Raw genomic sequence first — 18,984 nt, 5'->3', positions numbered from 1 at the left:
TGAGGCGGTGGCAATCACAGAGATGCCTCACCGCGACGCATGCGCAAATGGGAACTCGGAGGAGGTGGCTCTCCGTTGGGGGCCTTTTTTTCTCTAAGATCAAAGGGACAGCGAGAGAGTAGGGCCACGCCCTCCGAGTTCCTATATGCGCATGCGTTCGAGGAAGTCGTCCTTGTGATTGGGCGCCGCCTCAGCCAATGAGAGGGCGGCGGGAAGAGCCTGGCGGAAGTGTGAAGCGGAAGAGGAGCCGGTGGCGTCGGCGACAGCATGAGCAGCTTCGGCGGGGTGATGCGGGAGTATCCCCACCTCTCCATCGACCGCTTCGACCGGGAGAACCTGCGCGCCCGCGCCTACTTCCTCTCCCACTGCCATAAGGGTGAGCGGGGGTGGGCGTGGGGGGAAGTTCTGGGAAAAGGAGAGGGAAAGGAGACCACCAGGAGATCCCCTTTTGCCCTGTTTCAGTCGCTATGTGGCTTCTGACCTTTGCAGGATGGCAACATGAGCCCATGCAGGTGGTCCTCCACTTAGGACCACAATGGAGGCCAAAATTTATGTTGCTAAGCAAGACATGAGTTTTTTTCCCCGTTTTACGGCCTTTCTTGCCCGGTTGTTAAGTGAATCACTGCACGTTGTTAAGTTAGTAACAGGGTGGCTAAGTGAATTGGGCTTCCCCTCTTGGTTTGGATGTCGGAAGTTTAGTTTATTGCCAGTGCACCTCGTACAACGAAATTAAATCTCATCTTCCGTGGACATCATGCATAAGAAAACGATAGAAATAAAACACAAACATGCGTCCTTCGCATTCGGTGCAATTGAATTGAAAGTCCCTCATGCTGCGTTAATACTGCACTGTACAGTAGAAGGGACGTGGTGGCTCAGTGGCTGAGTCGCTGAGCTTGTCGATCAGAAAGGTCGGCGGTTCGAATCCCCAGCACCACGTAACGGAGTGAGACAAGTAACAGGAGCTGTTACTTGTCTCAGCTTCTGCCAACCTAGCAGTTCGAAAGCACGTAATAAATGCAAGTAGAAAAATAGGAACCACTTTTGGTGGGAAGGGAACAGTGCTCCGTGTGCCTTCGGCGTTGAGTCATGCCGGCCACATGACCACGGAAACGTCTTCGGACAGCGCTGGCTCTTCGGCTTTGCAACGGAGATGAGCACCGCCCCCTAGAGTCGGGAACGACAAGCACATATGTGCAAAGGAACCTTTACGTTTATACAGTAGAATTCAATATAGTTACTGCCCTGGGACAGAAGCGGTTTTTCAGCCTACTTATTGTCCTGTACCGGCTGCCAGAGGGTAATAGTTTTAAAAAAAAGGGTGCCCAGGATGAGATGGATCTTTAAGGATGTTTTGAACTTTCTTAAGGCAGCGGGAGCCATAAAGCTCTTCCAAAGAGGGGAGGGGGCAACCCATGATCCTCTGGGCAATGGTATTAACCCTCTGGAGCGCTGTCCTACCTGCCACTGTGTAATTGGCAGACACAAGGAGATTAATGTCGCAAAAGGGAATCACGCCACTATTTTAGATCATTTTTAAAAAGAGAAATATACATACAGGCTGCTAAAGGGCCCAGCAGAGGCTGAACCCTGCTTTTCAGTCTGGGTATCAATATTTTACGGGGGGGGGGGGGGGAACGTGTTGGACTTGTTGAAGTATTTAATGTGATAATTTTCTAATGATTTGTATGGAGATTATTTTAATTCACACCATGTTGTTTTGTTTATTCAGACCACATGAAAGGGCTGAGAGCCCCTTCCATGAAAAGACGCCTGGCATGCAGGTAAAAAGCTTCTTTTAAATTTTGCTAGAATAGCGGACTTTGTAGCATCTTACAGGAGCATCAAATTGCAAATCGCCTCTTTTCGAATTTCTTCAAAAAGCATGTTGCAATAGTGCTTCTTTCACTTGCCATCTTTCTTATCTCAATATTTTTTTTTCCTCTTTGTACACAGGAAGCGATATTAAGTGAAATGAAAAATATTTATTTATTATTTACTTATTTATTTTATTTATTTAAAGCCTTTATATGCCGCCCAATCCCAAAGGACTCCGGGCGGCTTACAAACGAAATATAAAAAACACATAACAACAATACAATTTAAAACAACAGTCATCCCTCATAAATTCATTCTAGTCGGGGCCGGACCTCAACAGTGAGGTCAACAGCCCCAGGCCTGCCGGAACAGCCAAGTTTTTACGGCTTTCCTGAAGGCCATCAGAGTGGGAAAGGTCCAGATTTCCAGGGGGAGCTGGTTCCAAAGAGTCGGAGCAGCCACCGAGAAGGCCCTCCTCCGGGGGCCCGCCAGCCGACATTGTTTGGCCGACGGCATCTGAAGGAGGCCCACTCTGTGGGATGTTATTGGCCACTGGGAGGTATGTGTCAGCAGGCGGTCTCGAAGGTATCCTGGCTTTAAGCCATGTAGGGCTTTAAAGGTGATAACCAACACCTTGAATTGAGTCCGGAGACCAATAGGTAGCCAGTGCAGCTCACGGAGGATAGGTGTAACGTGGGTGTACCTCGGCACACCCACTATCACCCGCGCGGCCAGGTGATAGACGTAGATTCTGGCAGGTTGCAGAATTTGACATACTGTGCTTAGCAATTACACGCAATTGTCGAATTTCTCCATGTGGAGGACATTGGCTTCCATGCCTTATGAAATAAATACTTTGGATAAGAGATCAGATGTCTCCATCTATGCCAGGCGTGGCTAACCTTTTTCTAAAGGTGTGACAAAACTGTGTGCATGCCTAACCCCCCCCCTTTGTGCATGCGTGAGTGACTCCCACATGGGGGGGGGGATTTTCACCCTCCCCAGGCTCCAGAGGCTTTCCTGAAGCCTGGGGAGGGTGAAAACAGCCTCCCCCGGCCAAAAATCAGCTGGCTAGCACACGTATGCGCGCTGCCGGAGCTAAAGGCTGCCGTGCAGGCAAATATGGTTCCGTGTGCCACTTTTGGCCTGCATGCCTTAAGTTCACCATCACAGATCTATGCAGCTCTTCCGAATGGTTCACCAGCCGGAAGTGGCTCTGTCTCCCATTATTGTTTCCTATGGTTCTCAATCTTCGCAACATTTAAGAGAGGTGAACCTCAGCTCCAAAAATTGAAATATACATTGCATCGCATGGTATATTTGTTTGTTTTGGTTCTCTCTTACAAGCTTGAAACTCCGCCTGTATTGCTCCCCTGTGACCAAGGAATTGCTGCTGTCCAGCCCACGATACACATTCTGGGAAAATTACATTGTGAGTTACCTGTTTCTTGTATCTGTTTACTACCTATAAACCCTACAATGGCAATAAGCAACTCTAGTAATTTATTTATTAGACTTATATAGCGCTTCATAGGGCTTTCAGCCCTCTCTAAGCGGTTTACAGAGTCGGCGTATCGCCCCCACAGTCTGGGTCCTCATTTCACCCACCTCGGAAGGATGGAAGGCTGAGTCAACCTTGAGCCGGTGAGATTTGAACCGCCGAACTGCAGATAACAGTCAGCTGAAGTGGCCTGCAGTGCTGCACCCTAACCACTGCGCCACCTCGGCTCCTTAATTAATAATATATACCAAAGTGTAGGAATAGTATTGTCAAGGCACCAGGCTAGGAAGTGGGAGACTGGGAGTTCTAGTCCCGCTTTAGCCATATGAAAGCCGGATGGGTGATTTTGGGCCAATTCACCAGGCGGCTGTGAGTTCTAATCCCGCCTTAGGCATGAAAGCTATCTGGGTGATTGTGGGCCAGTCTCTTTCAGCCCCGCCCACCTAACAGGGGTGTTGGGAAAGCAGGAGGAGGAAGGTGTTTAGGGCAGTGTTTCTCAACCTTGGCAACTTGAAGTCCTGTGGACTTCAACTCCCAGAATTCCCCAGCCAGCATAGCTGGCTGGGGGATTCTGGGAGTTGAAGTCCACAGGACTTCAAGTTGCCAAGGTTGAGAAACACTGGTTTAGGGTATGCTCCCTGCCCTGAATTATTTCTAAAAGTAATAGATGCGAGTTACAAAGAACTCTCTGGCCTTCCGGGTATTTTGGACTGAATTTTCTTAAATGCACCATTGGCAGGGGTGAAACGCTGCCAGTTTGCCCGAACCGCTAGTAAAAAAAATACTTAAAAAAAAAAAGTTTTTTTTAAAAAAAGTTCCAACAATTGCATGGAACATTTTTTTAAAAAAAGCTTTTTAAGCATTTTTTTTACTACAGGTTCTCCTGAAATGCGGGGGTGTGTGTCTGTTTTTGCTCCCAGCAGGCTTCCTTCCATATTTGGGTGTTCGTTGTGTTTCCCTTTTTTAACCTTGTTGTGTCCAATTGTTTTTAATAATTCTTTTAAATCCTTTTTTTCATTTCTGTAAGCCGCCCGAAGCCCTCCGGGATTGGGCAGCATAGAAATTTAATAAATAGCAATAGCAGTAGACTTATATACCGCTTCATAGGCCTTTCAGCCCTCTCTAAGCGGTTTACAGAGAGTCAGCATATTGCCCCCAACAATCTGGGTCCTCATTTCACCCACCTCGGAAGGATGGAAGGCTGAGTCAACCCTGAGCCGGTGAGATTTGAACCGCTGACCTGCTGATCTAGCAGTAGCCTGCAGTGCTGCATTTAACCACTGCACCACCTTGGCTCGTAAATGAAATGAAACGAAACGTATTGGGGTGCTGAGAAAGGAAGGGAGAAAGAAAGGGAGGGATGGACAAAGGAGAGGAAGGAAGATTTACAACGTGGCACTAGAAGCAGTATTGGAGGACAATCCGAGGCGGGAAGGGACCTGGAGGTCATCTAGTCCAACCCTCCTGCAGCAGGACATTGTTAAAGGGAGTTTCTGTCTTTTGATGTCACATGGCTAAAATAGCCACAGCCACCCAGGTCACATGACCCACCACCACCAAGCCACCCCCCACAAAACCAGTAGCAAAAAAAATTAGATTTCCCCACTGACCATTGGGAATTAAATGGGGAGGAATTCAAGGGCATGTTTGGGAAAAGCTAATTGCACATAATAAAGATATTAACAAATATAGGAGCAGAAGCTTCCTGGCTAATCGGGCAGATCTGCTCTGTTCATTCTTTTACCAAACCAGAATGTTACATGTAAGCATTCATGGCATTTCATGCATATCCGTGTCCCTCCCACCTGTCTTCCCTTTATAAAACCATCAATATATCTCCTTCCTCGGCGTTGATCTGTCTGGTGTGGTTTCTATGATTTAGGTCACCCTGGAGGTTGAAACACCGACTCAAATCTCTCTGATTGAGGAAACATCGGGTGAGGTGAGAAGCTCAGATGAAACACAATGCTTTGTCTTTTTCATCAAAATATGTGCCTGTGTTTAAAGTTTTCTAAGGTGAAACCACCCTCAGTTCGTACTGTCTCTGGAGATTCTCCGTCATCCAAGACCGTGCTTGTCCCAAAGGTGCTTTTTTCAGGAGGCAACTGGACTTTCTTAGCTTCTCATCCAAGAAGCTTCTTCAGCGCTGACTGGATGGTGGGGAATGGAAGGATTTATACTCCTTGCAAACAGAACTGGTCATTTGCATTGAAATTCAGGCCTTAAGCCCCCTTTTTTTAGGCTGCTCAAAACTTCGATTGCCAAGCGACCGATCATAAGAAATCATTCCTTTTCTAGCCATTCAGTTGAAAATATGAAATGCCAGAGAGGACAAAATCACTCCTTTGCTGCTTCGTATGGCTGTTCTAACCATTAACAGAAGGAATATCTTTTTTAAAAACCCCACAATTCAGAGGTCACACTATTTTTGTAAAATTTGAAATAATTCTGATACGATCAGAAGGGGATGTTTGGAAGATTTTGAGCTCAAAATGTTTTGTATACTCAACAGATGAGCGAATAATTCTAAGCAGGGGCCTCTGGTTAGTTGTGGCCGATAATTGGGGACCAGAAGCTACTATAAAAATCAAGAGTTTTTCATCCTTTCTGTTATCTAATGAATTTGAAACTTTTTTTTTCATCTTTTCCTTCCAGAAAGAAGATATTGTGGTCACGCTTCTGCCAGCCGGCCATTGTCCAGGATCAGTTATGTATGTGTTTTGTTCTTCTATCAGACAATTAACAGCAATGGTGGAAATATATATTTTGTTTTCTTTTGCCGTAATTCTTTCACATTTCCATGAGAATCTAAGTGTCATTAGCCTAGTTCAACCCCGTTAGAGGAAGGGAGGGAGGGAAGAAAATGGGAATGAGGAAGGAAGGAAGGAAGGAAAAGGGAGGGAAGAAATTGCAAATGAAAAGGAAAGGGAGGGAGGGAGGAAGGAAAAAGGGAGAGGAAAAAATGGGAAGGAAGGAAGAAAAAGGAAAGGAAAGAAACAGAAAGGAAGGAAGGAAGGAAAAGAGAGGGAAGAAATTGCAAATGAAAAGGAAAGGGAGGGGAGAAGGGAGAATGAAGGAAGGAAAAAGGGAGAGAAGAAAATGGGAAGGAAGGAAAAGGGAAGGGAGGGAAAGAAAAGGGAGAGAGGGAAGAAAATGGGAATGAAAAGGGGGAGAGAGGGAAGGAAGCAAGAGAAAAGGGAGGAAGAAAATGGGAAGGAAGGAAAAGGGGAGGATGGGATTTCTAACAATGCCTACCAGCTTCCCACAAGGAAATGCAATGGGGAAGACAGCAGGAAGTCAAAAGCTCTTCCTGCTTTTTTGCCCGCCCTTCCTCATTCTGCTTCTCCGCTTGGGTAAGGGGACACCTCTGAAATAACGACCCAACAGGGCTTGGGTTGTTCAGCATGTGTGAATGTGAATAATATACGAATCCGTTTCCAACCAGGTTTCTCTTCCAAGGGGGAAACGGGACGGTCTTGTACACGGGGGATTTCCGACTCGCTAGAGGAGAAGTGGCCCGAATGGAACTACTGCATTCAGGAAGCAGGTGAGGCAAGCCCCCGGCTCTTCCTCTTGGACCACCTTCCTAGCTGGCTCCCAACATGCAAAGCCAACAGGAGGAAGCCAGGTGTTTTTAAGGACTGTTTGCCATCCTCTTAACAACCAAAAGTGGCCATTCGGATCTGGCACAACTCGGTTAACTACCTTGCTTACCAGGAGAAATTCTGGGGGGCCAATCGTGGTCATAAGTCAAGGACTCCTGTACCAATCCTGCCATTCTCTTTTCAGAGTGAAAGACATCCAGAGTGTCTATTTAGACACCACATTCTTTGATCGCAAATATTATCAAATACCAAGCCGGGTAAGTCACTTGAGTAGATAACCTTCTATAGTCGCATGCTAAGGGTGTATAATATCTAAATGAAAACATTTAACCAACTAGTAATAAAGATAAGAAGAAGCGTGCAGCCATCTTTTCTTTTGGATCTTTGGCCTGCCACACTTTCTATTATTCGGTTATGCATTTTCTATGGTGGGAAAATGGGATTGTACGGAGTTAGATGATATGTAGCCATAACAACATTCTTTCTAGAAAGCCAAGGTCATCCTTTGTCTCTGCACTTCTGCACCTGGCCGGAACTGGATGGGTGGAAACTCCCAGCATGGCAGTGGGAGATTGGACCATGGGATGGACTGGTGGGTGTTGTGGGGGCAGGTTCTTCAGAGAATTCTTGCTTGCAATATTTGGCAATCTAACACAGAATAAGCCTGAACTAATTATATTGCATTGGAAAGGTTTAAACTGGCTAGACAGCTTCCCAAATCATTAATTTGTATAGACGAAACAGAATGTATGAATTGCCAGGAGTTTTAAGAGGAATTATCACAATAAGCAGCACAGAAAGCAAAACTACACCACAAACAGAAAGACAGTTAAAATGTTATTGGTATGCGTCTTGGCTGCAACAAAATGCATGCATGTAATTTATTTCATAGGTTTTATACATATTTATGCTTCATCCTTTGTCTCTGCATGGCAGTGGGAGATTGGACCATGGGATGGACTGGTGGGTGTTGGGGGGGCAGGTTCTTGAACTTTCAACTGGGTGGGGAAAACCATGAAGCTTTCAGAATCGGGTTAATGTCCCAGATGTGCCAACATGGCTCTCTTAATAAATTGGAACTTTGAGCAATACTTTGCCTTGGACTCTGATTTACTTTTGGATGCTGTTTGGAACCCTGAAGCTATATTTTGCTTTAATCTAGATGATGGATCCCTGCATCTTGTCCACACTTCTTATTCCTTATTAATTATTTCAGAATCTTCCAGTAGATCATCAGGATGTTTTTGCCTGCTTTAAAAGAAAGTTTTTTACCGCCGCTTAGTCATCAAGCTCACTTCGAAGGAAGTTTTTCTTAACATTTGTAATCAAGTGACTTCATATTGAGAAGTGGACATGTGATGATTATCTCTGCATTAATTCAAGGGGGTGGGGATAAGAGAATTCAATTCAAGTGTATAGTACAGTGTTTTCTCAACCTTGGCAACTTGAAGATGTCCGGACTTCAACTCCCAGAATTCCCCAGCCAGCATTCGCTGGCTGGGGAATTCTAGGAGTTGAAGTCCGGACATCTTCAAGTTGCCAAGGTTGAGAAAACACTGGTATAGTACCAGTGCACTTAAGTTAAAACCATCATATGCACTCTCTGTTTCTCGCATCAGGAAGAATGTATGAAGGGGTTGATGGAATTAGTCCGAAACTGGGTGGCGCAGAGTCCGTATCACGTGGTCTGGTTGAACTGCAAAGCGGCTTATGGATATGAGTATTTATTCACAAATCTCAGCGAGGAGCTTGGGATCAAGGTAAGACTGCGTCCCATGGTGACTGTTTTCTGCACAGGAGACTTCAACTCCCAGAATTCCTAAACCAGCCGTGGGGGAAATCCACAGATCTTAATAGCAATTGCACTTATATACCGTTTCATCCTGCTCCACAGCCCTCTCTGAGCGGTTTTACAGTCAACAAAATGCCCCCAACCATCTGGGTCCTCATTGTACCCACTTTGGAAGGAGGGAAGGCTGAGTTGATCTTGAGTTGATCAGGATCAAACTCCTGGCAGTCGGCAGAGTCGGCCTCCAATGCTGCATTCTGACTACTGCGCCACCAAGGAGGAGAATATGGAAGGAGGGAGGGAAGGAAGGAAGGACGGAAGGCTGAGTCAGCCTTGAGCCATTTAGGGTTGAACTGCTGGCAGTGGGCAGAGTCAGCCTGCAATGCTGCATTCTGACCACTGCGCCACCAGGAAGAAGAATGAGAAAGGGAATAAGAGAGGAAGGGAGGGAAGAAGGTGTAGCAATAGCACTTAGACTTATATACCGCTTCATGGTGCTTTTACAGCCCTCTCTCTCTAAGCGGTTTACTGAGCCAGCCTCTTGCCCCCCAACCATCTGGGTCCTCATTTTACCAACCTAGGAAGGACTGAGTCAACCTTGAGCCAGTCAGGATCGAACTGTTGGCAGAGTCAGCCTGCAATACTGCACTCCTAACCACTGTGACGCCAGAGCTCTTGGCTTCAAGTTGCCAAGGTTGGGAAACACTGCCCCTTGTGGTCAACCGGAGGTAGCCTTGCAGCTCACAGGTAGAATATGAACATTACGGGAGTCTTAGTTCCAAGATTTTTATACTCAGCAATCGGTTTTGCTTGCTGGGTGTTTCCTTCCACGCGAGTGTTCAAGCTGTCAATATTTTACCAATGGAAGATAATATTTGTGGCTCAGGTTTGAGCTGCGGCCTCTGAGGCCGGTTGTTTTCTTGCAAACCTTTCATTACCCTAGTACTGATGACGTTCCCTAGCTGGGTAATTAAACATCTTCAAGAAAACAACCAGCCTCAGGGAGCACCAGGCTTTTCCTTCACAGTGACAGGCTACAGATCGTTCTGCATCGCGCTCCCTCGCATTTCATAAGAGAGAGAGGTTGCTTTAATCCACGGGATGAAAACAAAGTTGTGGCTGATTCAGTAACCTGCCTTAGAGTTTATTCGGTACTTGAGAGACCGCCTGCTGCCAATTACCTCCCAAAGGCCCATTAGATCACACAGGGTTGGCCTCCTCCGGGTTCCGTCCACCAGCCAATGCCACCTGGCTACTACCCGGGGGAGGGCCTTCTCTGTGGCTGCTCCGGCCCTTTGGAACGAACTCCCCGCGGAGATCCGGACCCTCACCTCTCTCCAGGCCTTCCGGAAAGCTGTCAAAACCTGGCTGTGCCGGCAGGCCTGGGGGTGATGAGTTCCCTCCCCTCTCGACTTGTGTGGTTGTGTGATTCTTGCCTATTTTAATTATCTGTATTTTGTTTTATGTTCCCCCCTTTTCCCTTTTTGAATTGTTCGCCGCCCTGAGTCCTTCCCGGAGAAGGGCGGCATACAAATAATAAAATTCAATTCAATTCTACAATACATTCTACATTCCTCAGCAATTAAGAGGAGGAACCAAGAATTTCCCCCCTCCTTCCCCCCAAAATATTTTGTTGACAAAGGATTGCCAGCGTTCTTTCTCCCTTGTCTCTCTTCTGAGTCGCTTAACGCCCCTTTCTATTACCCTTCTGGCCTAGGTGCATGTGAACAAGTTGGACATGTTTAAAAACATGCCAGAAATTCTCTACCACGTTACCACCAACCGGCGCACCCAGATTCACGCCTGTCGCCATCCGAGGGTACGTATCGCCTTGAAGGAGCCTCGCCTTCCTGCTAATTGACCCGAAACGTGGAACCCAACGTGGTGGTGGGGGGATGATGAAAGGAAAAGCCACGCGGCGTAGAATCGCTAACAGTGCCTACGAGGCCCTTCTTGGACTTAATATCCCCAAAGGTGCTTTTGTCAAAAGGCGGCTGGGCTGTGCTTGTGTTTTTTTTTTCTGTGAAGGCATCTCGCTTCTCACCCCAGGAGGCTTCTCCAGAATTTCTTCAGACGAGAAGCGAAAGGGAGAAACAAAGAAAACAAGGAAAAGTCCAGCTGCCTTTTGGAAAAAGCCCTTTTGGGATCATCGGGACCTGGATGTTTATGGAGACAACACAGACTCGTCCCTGTTGTGCGTCATAAAAAGGATGCAAATGAGCAGCATAAATCCTTCCCTTCCCCACCATCCAGTCAGAGCTGAAGAAGCTTCTTGGATGAGAAGCGAAAGGTCTTCCAGAAAAAAAAAAAACCCAGAAACTCCAGTTGCCTTTTGGGGAGGGGAGGGGGGGGATCAGTTTTGGGATAACCAGGAACTCCGTAGACGTAGCCACGATCTGGCGAGGGGTTATGTGTCCAACTAGGATTACGAAATGTTCCGTGGGAACCGACTGCCGTGTGGAATGACGTCCCAGAATGGGCAGGAGTTGAGGGTGATCAGCGTCAAGCCGTCCACCATGTGGTTTGGAGAAAGGACACGGAAGAGCAACGTGGTCATGAGGTGAGGGGACGTTTCAATTTCCTAAAATTAGCATTAGGAGAGAATATTGGTAGCTGCGGGTTGAACTGCGAGGTCCTTGGTGCCCTCTGAGCTTGGTGTTTTTCCGGCAAACATTTCGTGACCCGACTAGGAAGCATGACCAGTGCTAGAAGGGAGAGGGATTTGCAGAGAGGAGGAGGAGGAGGAGAAAGAGGAAGAAGAGGAGGAGGACTGTGGGGTCCTTGGTGCTCTCTGAGCTTGGTGGTTTTCCGGCAAACATTTCATGACCCAACTAGGAAACATCATCAGTGCTAGAAGGGAGAGGGATTTGCAGAGAGGAGGAGGAGAAAGAGGAAGAAGAGGAGGAGAAAGAGAAAGAAGAGGAGGAGAAGGAGGCAGAGGAGGAGGAGAAAGAGGACTTTGGGGTCCTTGGTGCTCTCTGAGCTTAGTGGTTTTCTTGCAGATGTTTCATTACCCAACTAGGTAACATAATCACTGCTAGAAGAGAGAGGGATTTCCAGAGAGGAGGAGGAGGAGGAAGAAGAAGAATAGGAGGAGAAGAAGGAGGAGGAGGAGGATTGTATGGTCCTTGGTGCTCTCTGAGCTTGGTGGTTTTCCGGCAAACATTTCATGACCCAACTAGGAAACATCACCAGTGCTAGAAGGAAGGGGATTTGCAGAGAGGAGGAGGAGGAGAAAGAGGAAGAAGAGGAGGAGGAGGAGGAGGAGGAGGAAGAGGAGGAGGAGAAGGAGGACTGTAGGGTCCTTGGTGCTCTCTGAGCTTGGTGGTTTTCTTGCAGACGTCTCCTGACCCAACTAGGAAACATCATCAGTGCTAGAAGGGAGAGGGGTTTGTGGAGAGGAGGAGGAAGGGAAGGGCTGTGGGCATCCTTGGTGTTCTTTAAACTTGGTGGTTTTCTTGCACACATTTCATGACCCAACTAGGGAGCTTCGTCAGGGCTAGACGGTGCAAACGCCACTCCCTTCTAGCACTGATAATGTTCCCTAGTTGGGTAATGAGATGCCCAGAAGAAAACCGCCAAGCTCAGAGAGCACCAAGGACCCCACAAAATTAGCAGTTTATCTCTATTTCTCTCTCATTGATACTTTTCATAGCAACTTAGCAGCGTTCATTTGACACTCCTTTTATAATCAGTTAACCCAAGTGAGGTTAGTTGAAAAAATTTCGCTTCATTGCCTGCTGTTGCCTTCCCTACTCTGGGCTGCAGTTCAGATGGTTCTCGTGATTTAAATTGATTCAAACGACATCGGTCTTCTGCATTTTTGTTTCTCCTTTCATCCTGCCCTTTACAATATGCACCTAGATTTTTGCTGGTTTATTTGTGGAGAAGGCAGAATGTAAAAGGGGATTTTTGAAGGCATCACTTACACGAATGCCGATGTCTAGAGGTTTTAGAGAAAACTTAACCATAAAAATTGCCTTGATAAAAGGTTTAAAAGACTCCGAATGCAGTCAAGGGGCGGATATTTTTTGTGGCTCACCCTTGCATCGTCTTGTTAGAAGGGCCAGATCCTTGAACCATCTTACATTTAAGCTTGTTGGAAAACTGTGTTTCATCCAGAATCAAATTCCTTTCACTTCTGAATGTCACGGAATGACTAAGATTCCTTTAGAAGATAGAAGTTTTAGAAGAAAACCTCTGTCTTCCAGATGTATGTTCCAGTTTTCATGGTCCTCAAGAGGGATGCCACGTTCCTTCAGAAGGACACGGGGTTTGGGAAGACGGCTGCAGAAAGAGCATTCTCTTATTCCTCATGATTTTCAGCTTTTGTTTTTAAGTTGTTTCGATCTTGTTTTGATCAACAGCAGAGGAAACTAATTTAAATCTATGCCTTCTGTTTAGGGCCGGGACGAGTTCCTACAGGGCTTGCTTCTCATTCCACTCTTCTTATAGCGAGGTACGTATCTCCGGTTTCATTAAATTACATTCCCTGGACAACACAGTCGCCATTGGCCCAATTTTATTTATTTGACTTACGAGCAACCCATCTCGCCTTAGGAAAAATCATCGTCTGCATGCTACGAATTACTACAATTTGCGACACAATTGAGCCCAACCTTTAAGTGTTCTGGCCTAGGCTTCCTGAGCCAGTAAAAAGCACACGCTTAGTCCCACAAAACCCTCTTTATTTCAAAGGCTGTGAATTGTGTTCATTCACAGCCCGTAATGAGTCCCAAATAGTTTGTAAAGAGTCCTACAGTAGGCTGCCAAAGTCTTCCAGGGTAAGGCTGATAAGCACCCAGCTTTATCTTCCTTGAAATGCTGCCAAAGGCTTAATTGGGAATTAGCTTGGCAAGGCCACACGGAGCACAGAGTCAAAACGGAGCTTCAGAAGGTAAACTGACTAGCATGAACCAAGTTGCTTCCTGCAAAGGCTCACCTGCCTTTGCTCCTCTTTTATGTCCTACGGGAGGGGCCAATCAACTCCAAGCCTTACTCCCTAGTTGTCCCTTTTGTCGTAACTCTTCTTGCCTTCTGGCAGCTCTGCGCATGTGCGCATTGGGAATAGTCTCCCCCTGTTCCTCTGCCTCGCTGATGTCCGACTCTGGAGGCAGCACATAACTCCCAGATGGCTCTGGCCCCCTCTCTGCCTCCGACACAGAGCCCTCATCAGAGCCTTCCCCAGACTCCAGGACTGGCCCAGGTTCCTCCCCAACCTCCTCACTGTCCGAATCTGCTGACAGTTCTGCAGGCCTCCGGCAAACCACAACATTAAGTGAGACATTTGTTAAGTGAGTTTTGCCCCATTTATGAGCCTTTCCTTGCCACAGTTATTAAGCGAATCACTGCAGTTGATAAGTTAGTAAGCTGATTGTCAAGTGAATCTGGCTTCCCCATTGACTTTGCTTGTCAGAAAGGTCGCAAAAGCAGATCACGTTACCTTGGGGTACAACCGTCATAACTATGAACCAATTGCCAAGCGTCTGGATTTTATCAGCTGGCCCCAGGGATGCTGCAAAGGTCGTAAGTGTGAAAAATGGGCCTAGGTCACATTTCTCAGTGTCGTCGTAACTTTGAACGGTCACTAAACAGACAGCTGAAAAGTCTATCCATGCTTCTCAAGCCGTTGCAAATCATAAATACAAGGAATTAAGGCATTAAATATTATCAATGCATCCTTTTTTCTCCCCCCTTTTTTCAATCGGCTGTTCTAGATCGAAGATTTCTTGAAGTACATTTGCCCCGTGAATATCTACCCCAATGTGATTCCTTTGGGGTCAACCAAGGACAAAGTGGAAGAAAAGTGAGTCTTCTGTCTTTCCCCCACCCCCACCCCCTCCTCCATAATACCGAGAAACTTACAACCTGGCCAGCTAGCAACTATTCAAAACCACAACGGACTTACTGCGAAGCTACTCGCAACACAAATTTGAAGTTCCAACGACGGGTGCCTCTCTCCATAGTTGTGTGACCAGATTTTGGGGGCCACGTTTGTGTCCACTGGCCGTATCCGACTGTCATTTTATGATGGTTTTTCTCAAAACCAGCTTTTACTTCCTTTTCAGCAAAACTGGCGGTTTGGTTTACGACTGCCATGTTCGCTTAGCGACCACTGCAAAGAGACACTGCCAAGTTGGTCATGTGACCGATTCATATGACTGTTGCAACTTACAACTGTGTTTTTGTAACCGTTGTTAAGTGAAGGACTACCTGTAATGGAATCCACACCAAACCGTCCTTCGTTAAACTCTTCCATCCGTTACTTTTATCAAAAATCATTTTGATAAGGGCTTGCTGTCTTTTAATCTAAGGATAGCATTTTGTTAAAGTATTCATGACCGGGAGAGACATGGGAACATGGTCAGCCAATGAATAGGCCTAGCGACTAAGTCAGCCAAAAGGAGCTGAAACAGATCTGAGTCTGTGCAGAGAATTGAAACAGAAACTTAAGCAGTCTGCTGCTGTGAGATGTAAACTAGCACTCTGTCTGGGCTTGTCTGCTGAAATGAAACCAACTGCTTGTGATTTCCTGTAACTCTCCTGCCTTGTGTTTACTTGGAAGAACCACCTGTTGGTCTTGTCCATTGATTCATCTATTCTTAGGTATATAAAGAAGTTAATGCATCCAGCTGCATCAGTTATCTGTGTCTGCTTTCTGGATTTGAATTTATGCGCCAAACTGACTCGTTTTCCGAACCAAATGCTGGTTTCGCAAAAACTTTTAACATCTGGATAACAGTATTAAATTTGATTTTGTTCACATTTAAATTTCTCTAAAATTAAGTAAGACGACGCGATTCGTTTCCAGTTCAGTATTCCATGTTTTTCTCCCCTTTTAAGATTTTGATCACTTTGTAAAAGTTGGGCCGTTCTTTCCCCTCCTTAGGCTGAAGCCGTTCTGCAGGCAGCACAGGCCAAATAATCCGCCAATTTATAAACCTCTCGGGGTGCTGAAGAGACCCAAAGCCTTGGAGATTCTGGACACCAGTAAGATGAAAAAGACCGACCTTCCTTCTTCCCCTGGCCATTTTGTTTCTCTTTGCGAACAGCGTATTGTCCGGGTCAATCGGCTTACAAAATAGTATATGATATAATAATATATTAAACACAAGACATGCATAATAGTATTTTTCCAACTTCTAATTTCTACTTCTATTGTCCAACCATTGATAAAATAAGCCCCATATTTGAAAGTATTCTGTATCTTCTTCTTCATCTTTTCTCTTTAATGCCAACCTATCCATTTCTCCACAATCTAGTATCTTTTTTTTCATTTCGTCTTCTTCCATGGTTGGTACTTCGTAGATGAGAAGCGAAACGCCTTCCAGGTTCCCCCCCCCCCCCCCCCCCGAGTGACGGGTTCGGGCTGAGAAAGCAGCCGGCCCCAAATCATTGAATGCATTTCAGTAGCAGAGGCTGGATTAGGAAGAGCCGAGGTGGCGCAGTGGTTAAATGCAGCACTGCAGGCTACTTCAGCTGACTGCAGTTCTGCAGTTCAGCTGTTCAAATCTCACCGGCTCAGAGTTGACTCAGCCTTCCATCCTTCTGAGGTGGGTGAAATGAGGACCCGGATTGTTGTTGGGGGCAATATATGCTGACTCTGTAAACCGCTTAGAGAGGGCTGAAAGCCCTATGAAGCGGTATGTAAGTCTAACTGCTATTGCTATCTATCTATCTATCTATCTATCTATCATCTATCTATCTATCTATCTATCTATCTATCTAGGTGAAATGAGGGCCCAGACTGTGGGGGCGATATGCTGACTCTGTAAACTGCTTAGAGAGGGCTGAAAGCCCTATGAAGCGGTATATAAGTCTAACTGCTATTGCTATGACTGCTATTGCTAAACCGGATCTCCCCCATCCCCCCCAAGACCCACCGACACTTAAGCTACCAACTATTCAATGGCTCACATCCAGGAGAATCCTGTGCTGCTGAATACAGAGAACAGGTCGACTCAAAAATTCCCCTCCGTTTAGAAAATCAGCAGGCCTGAATGAGGGTTTTTGAGCAACCAAGGTGGTTCTCTGCCTGCAAAGGATTTGATAGAAAGATTGGGTGGGTGGATAGATGGATGGATGGATGGATGGATGGATGAGAGAGGGAGAGGAAATTAATTTGCTTTTATTTTGTTTGCACAGATGGTGGCAGCGATGATGACGATCTCTTTGACTCTGGACTGATTCCCAGAAATTACAAGGTTCCAAAACTGCTGCCAGAGGTTGAACCCGGGGAGAGCAAGCTGCTCCCCCCAAATCGTGAAGAAGAGCCCAGTCACACGGTGTCTCCAAGGCCTGCTTGTTTGCCGGTTGATTTTGTAGAGTGCGAAGAATCAAATGGCGAGGAGGAGGAGGAGGAGGAGGAAGAACAACATGAGGAGGAGGAGACAGCTCTTCCTGGAATTCCATCACCGGGGACGGAGTTTGTTGAAGTTTCACGGCACCCCAACAGTCTTGTGGGAGCAACGAGTACCGGGAGGCTCAACGAAGACCAAGCGCAACCTGACTCGGAAGTGCCAAAATGGGACAGTTTCTTCAGGCGCCCTTCAGAAGACCCCGAGAGCTCGGACCACGAGGGCCCCCCGCCGTGCACCGACTCGGCCGAGCTGCTTTCTCCCGGCCCCTTCAACGAGGACGACCTGAGCGACTCCACTCACATCTCTTCCCAGGAGTCCTCTCAGTCCACCCACATCTCTGAACAGGGCAGCCAAGGGTGGGACAGCCAATCCGACACCGTCCTCATCACCTCCCAGGAGCGAAGGAATTTGGAGTCCAGCCCTTCCAAGGGAGGGACGGAGAGGGTGACCCGTCTCCTTGCAGGGGAAAAGAGAACGGACCACCTGCCGAAGAGCAGCCGGCCTTTAGATCGGGCTGCGCCTTCTGCAGAGACCCTTCCCTTGGAAGGCAAAGCCAGATGTTGGGACACAGCAGCAGCAGCAGCTCCCGACCGGACCGAGCCAGGAGAGAAGACCAAGCCAGAAGGGAGGACAGAGGTCGGTCCGCTCAGTCCAGTGGTCCAAATTGTTGACTCTCAGAGTTCTTCGGATTTTGAAGCCCCGCCTACTCCCGGGGCGGAGACTCCCAAACCTCAGGAGCTCTGCAGCCTGTACCAAAAACTGGCAGCTGGAGAAAACCTCCCCTAACCAGGAGGGAACACCTGGATCCAGAAGCTTCTGCCTCCCTGAATATATTTGAAATTGGCAAATGTTGTTTAAAATGTTAAATATGTATGTTTTTGTATTTTGTACAATATGTAATGCAATTTATTTTGTACATATAAACGTATGTGTGTTTTCTGAGGTTTTCGCGGGTGTTAGTATGTAGGTCTTTGGCTATATTCTCCCGCGTAAAATTGGAAGTGTCTTGCCGACGTTTTGACGAAGTCTCATTCGTCATCTTCAGGCTTCGTGCTTCCAGGAGCAATGTGAGATCTCGGCTGTTTCTTCCTTTTAACTGCCAGTGGGGGGTTTGAGCTGATTGGGTGGGAGCTTGGCTGTGTTCTGATTGGGTGGAGGCGTGTTCTGATTGGTTGTGGGTTTGTGTTTCATGTAAGGTTAGGAGGGGTTTACAGTGGATGGTCCTTGGTCGTGCCTCATCATCAGTGTGGGTTTTAGTCTGCTTTCTGCATGGATGTTTGGTGGTGACATCCTGTGTGGCTCTTGTGAGTGTGGGTCTGGTGTCATTCCTCATGTTAGGGGCTCGTTGGTCAATAAGGGCGGGCTTCCAAATGGCTGGCAGGCGGGAGGTATCGTCCCGCCTGTTCATGCTGTGTGGGCGTTTTTCTATCTCGATGGCTTCTCTGATTATTCTGTTGTTAAAATGTTCAGCCTTGGCGATAGTTCTGGTCTTATTAAAATCAATTTTATGTCCTGTGGCTTTAAGGTGTTGGACCAGGGAAGAAGTTGGTTCCTCTTTTCTGATTGCGTTCTTGTGTTCTTCCTGAAGATGACGAATGAGACTTCGTCGAAACGTCGCCAAGACACTTCCAATTTTACCCGGGAGAAAACCCGAATAACCAAAGACCTACAAACGTATGTGTATATATACATATACCAGGGGTGGGTTGCTGCTGGTATTATCGCCGGTTCGGCATGCAAAACTTTTTGCTCGAGTGGCTCTCCCGCTAACGGACCCCCTACGGACCGAACATCTATCTGGGGAGCCGCGCTCTGGTCACCCCACGGAATGGACATTAGGATGTTAGCAAGCATTTGAACAGCTGAAAACGTTTTTTGCCAGCGAACCGGTGCTAAAGCACCCGGACACCA

At 46.9% G+C, this 18,984-nt stretch overlaps 1 protein-coding gene across 1 annotated transcript; it reads left to right on the top strand.

Annotated features, from left to right (window-relative positions):
* The first annotated feature begins 218 nt into the window (after positions 1 to 218).
* DCLRE1C (DNA cross-link repair 1C) lies at positions 219 to 17,910 on the top strand. Its single transcript, XM_087722416.1, has 14 exons — positions 219 to 376; positions 1,733 to 1,784; positions 3,166 to 3,250; positions 5,202 to 5,261; positions 5,975 to 6,030; positions 6,765 to 6,866; positions 7,109 to 7,181; positions 8,544 to 8,684; positions 10,431 to 10,532; positions 11,137 to 11,273; positions 13,118 to 13,172; positions 14,431 to 14,519; positions 15,603 to 15,703; positions 16,859 to 17,910. The coding sequence occupies exons 1-14, from the start codon at positions 268 to 270 to the stop codon at positions 17,857 to 17,859; spliced, it is 2,163 nt and encodes a 720-aa protein (XP_087578542.1). The 5' UTR covers positions 219 to 267; the 3' UTR covers positions 17,860 to 17,910.
* The last annotated feature ends 1,074 nt before the right edge of the window (positions 17,911 to 18,984 follow it).

Source organism: Thamnophis sirtalis, unplaced genomic scaffold (assembly GCF_051295495.1).
Source record: "Thamnophis sirtalis isolate CommonGarterSnake01/CBP01778 unplaced genomic scaffold, rThaSir2_p1.2 scaffold_9, whole genome shotgun sequence".
Classification (NCBI taxonomy): domain Eukaryota; kingdom Metazoa; phylum Chordata; class Lepidosauria; order Squamata; family Natricidae; genus Thamnophis; species Thamnophis sirtalis.
The sequence above is the reverse complement of the archived record's forward strand: the minus strand, read 5'-3'. Positions and strand labels throughout refer to the sequence as shown.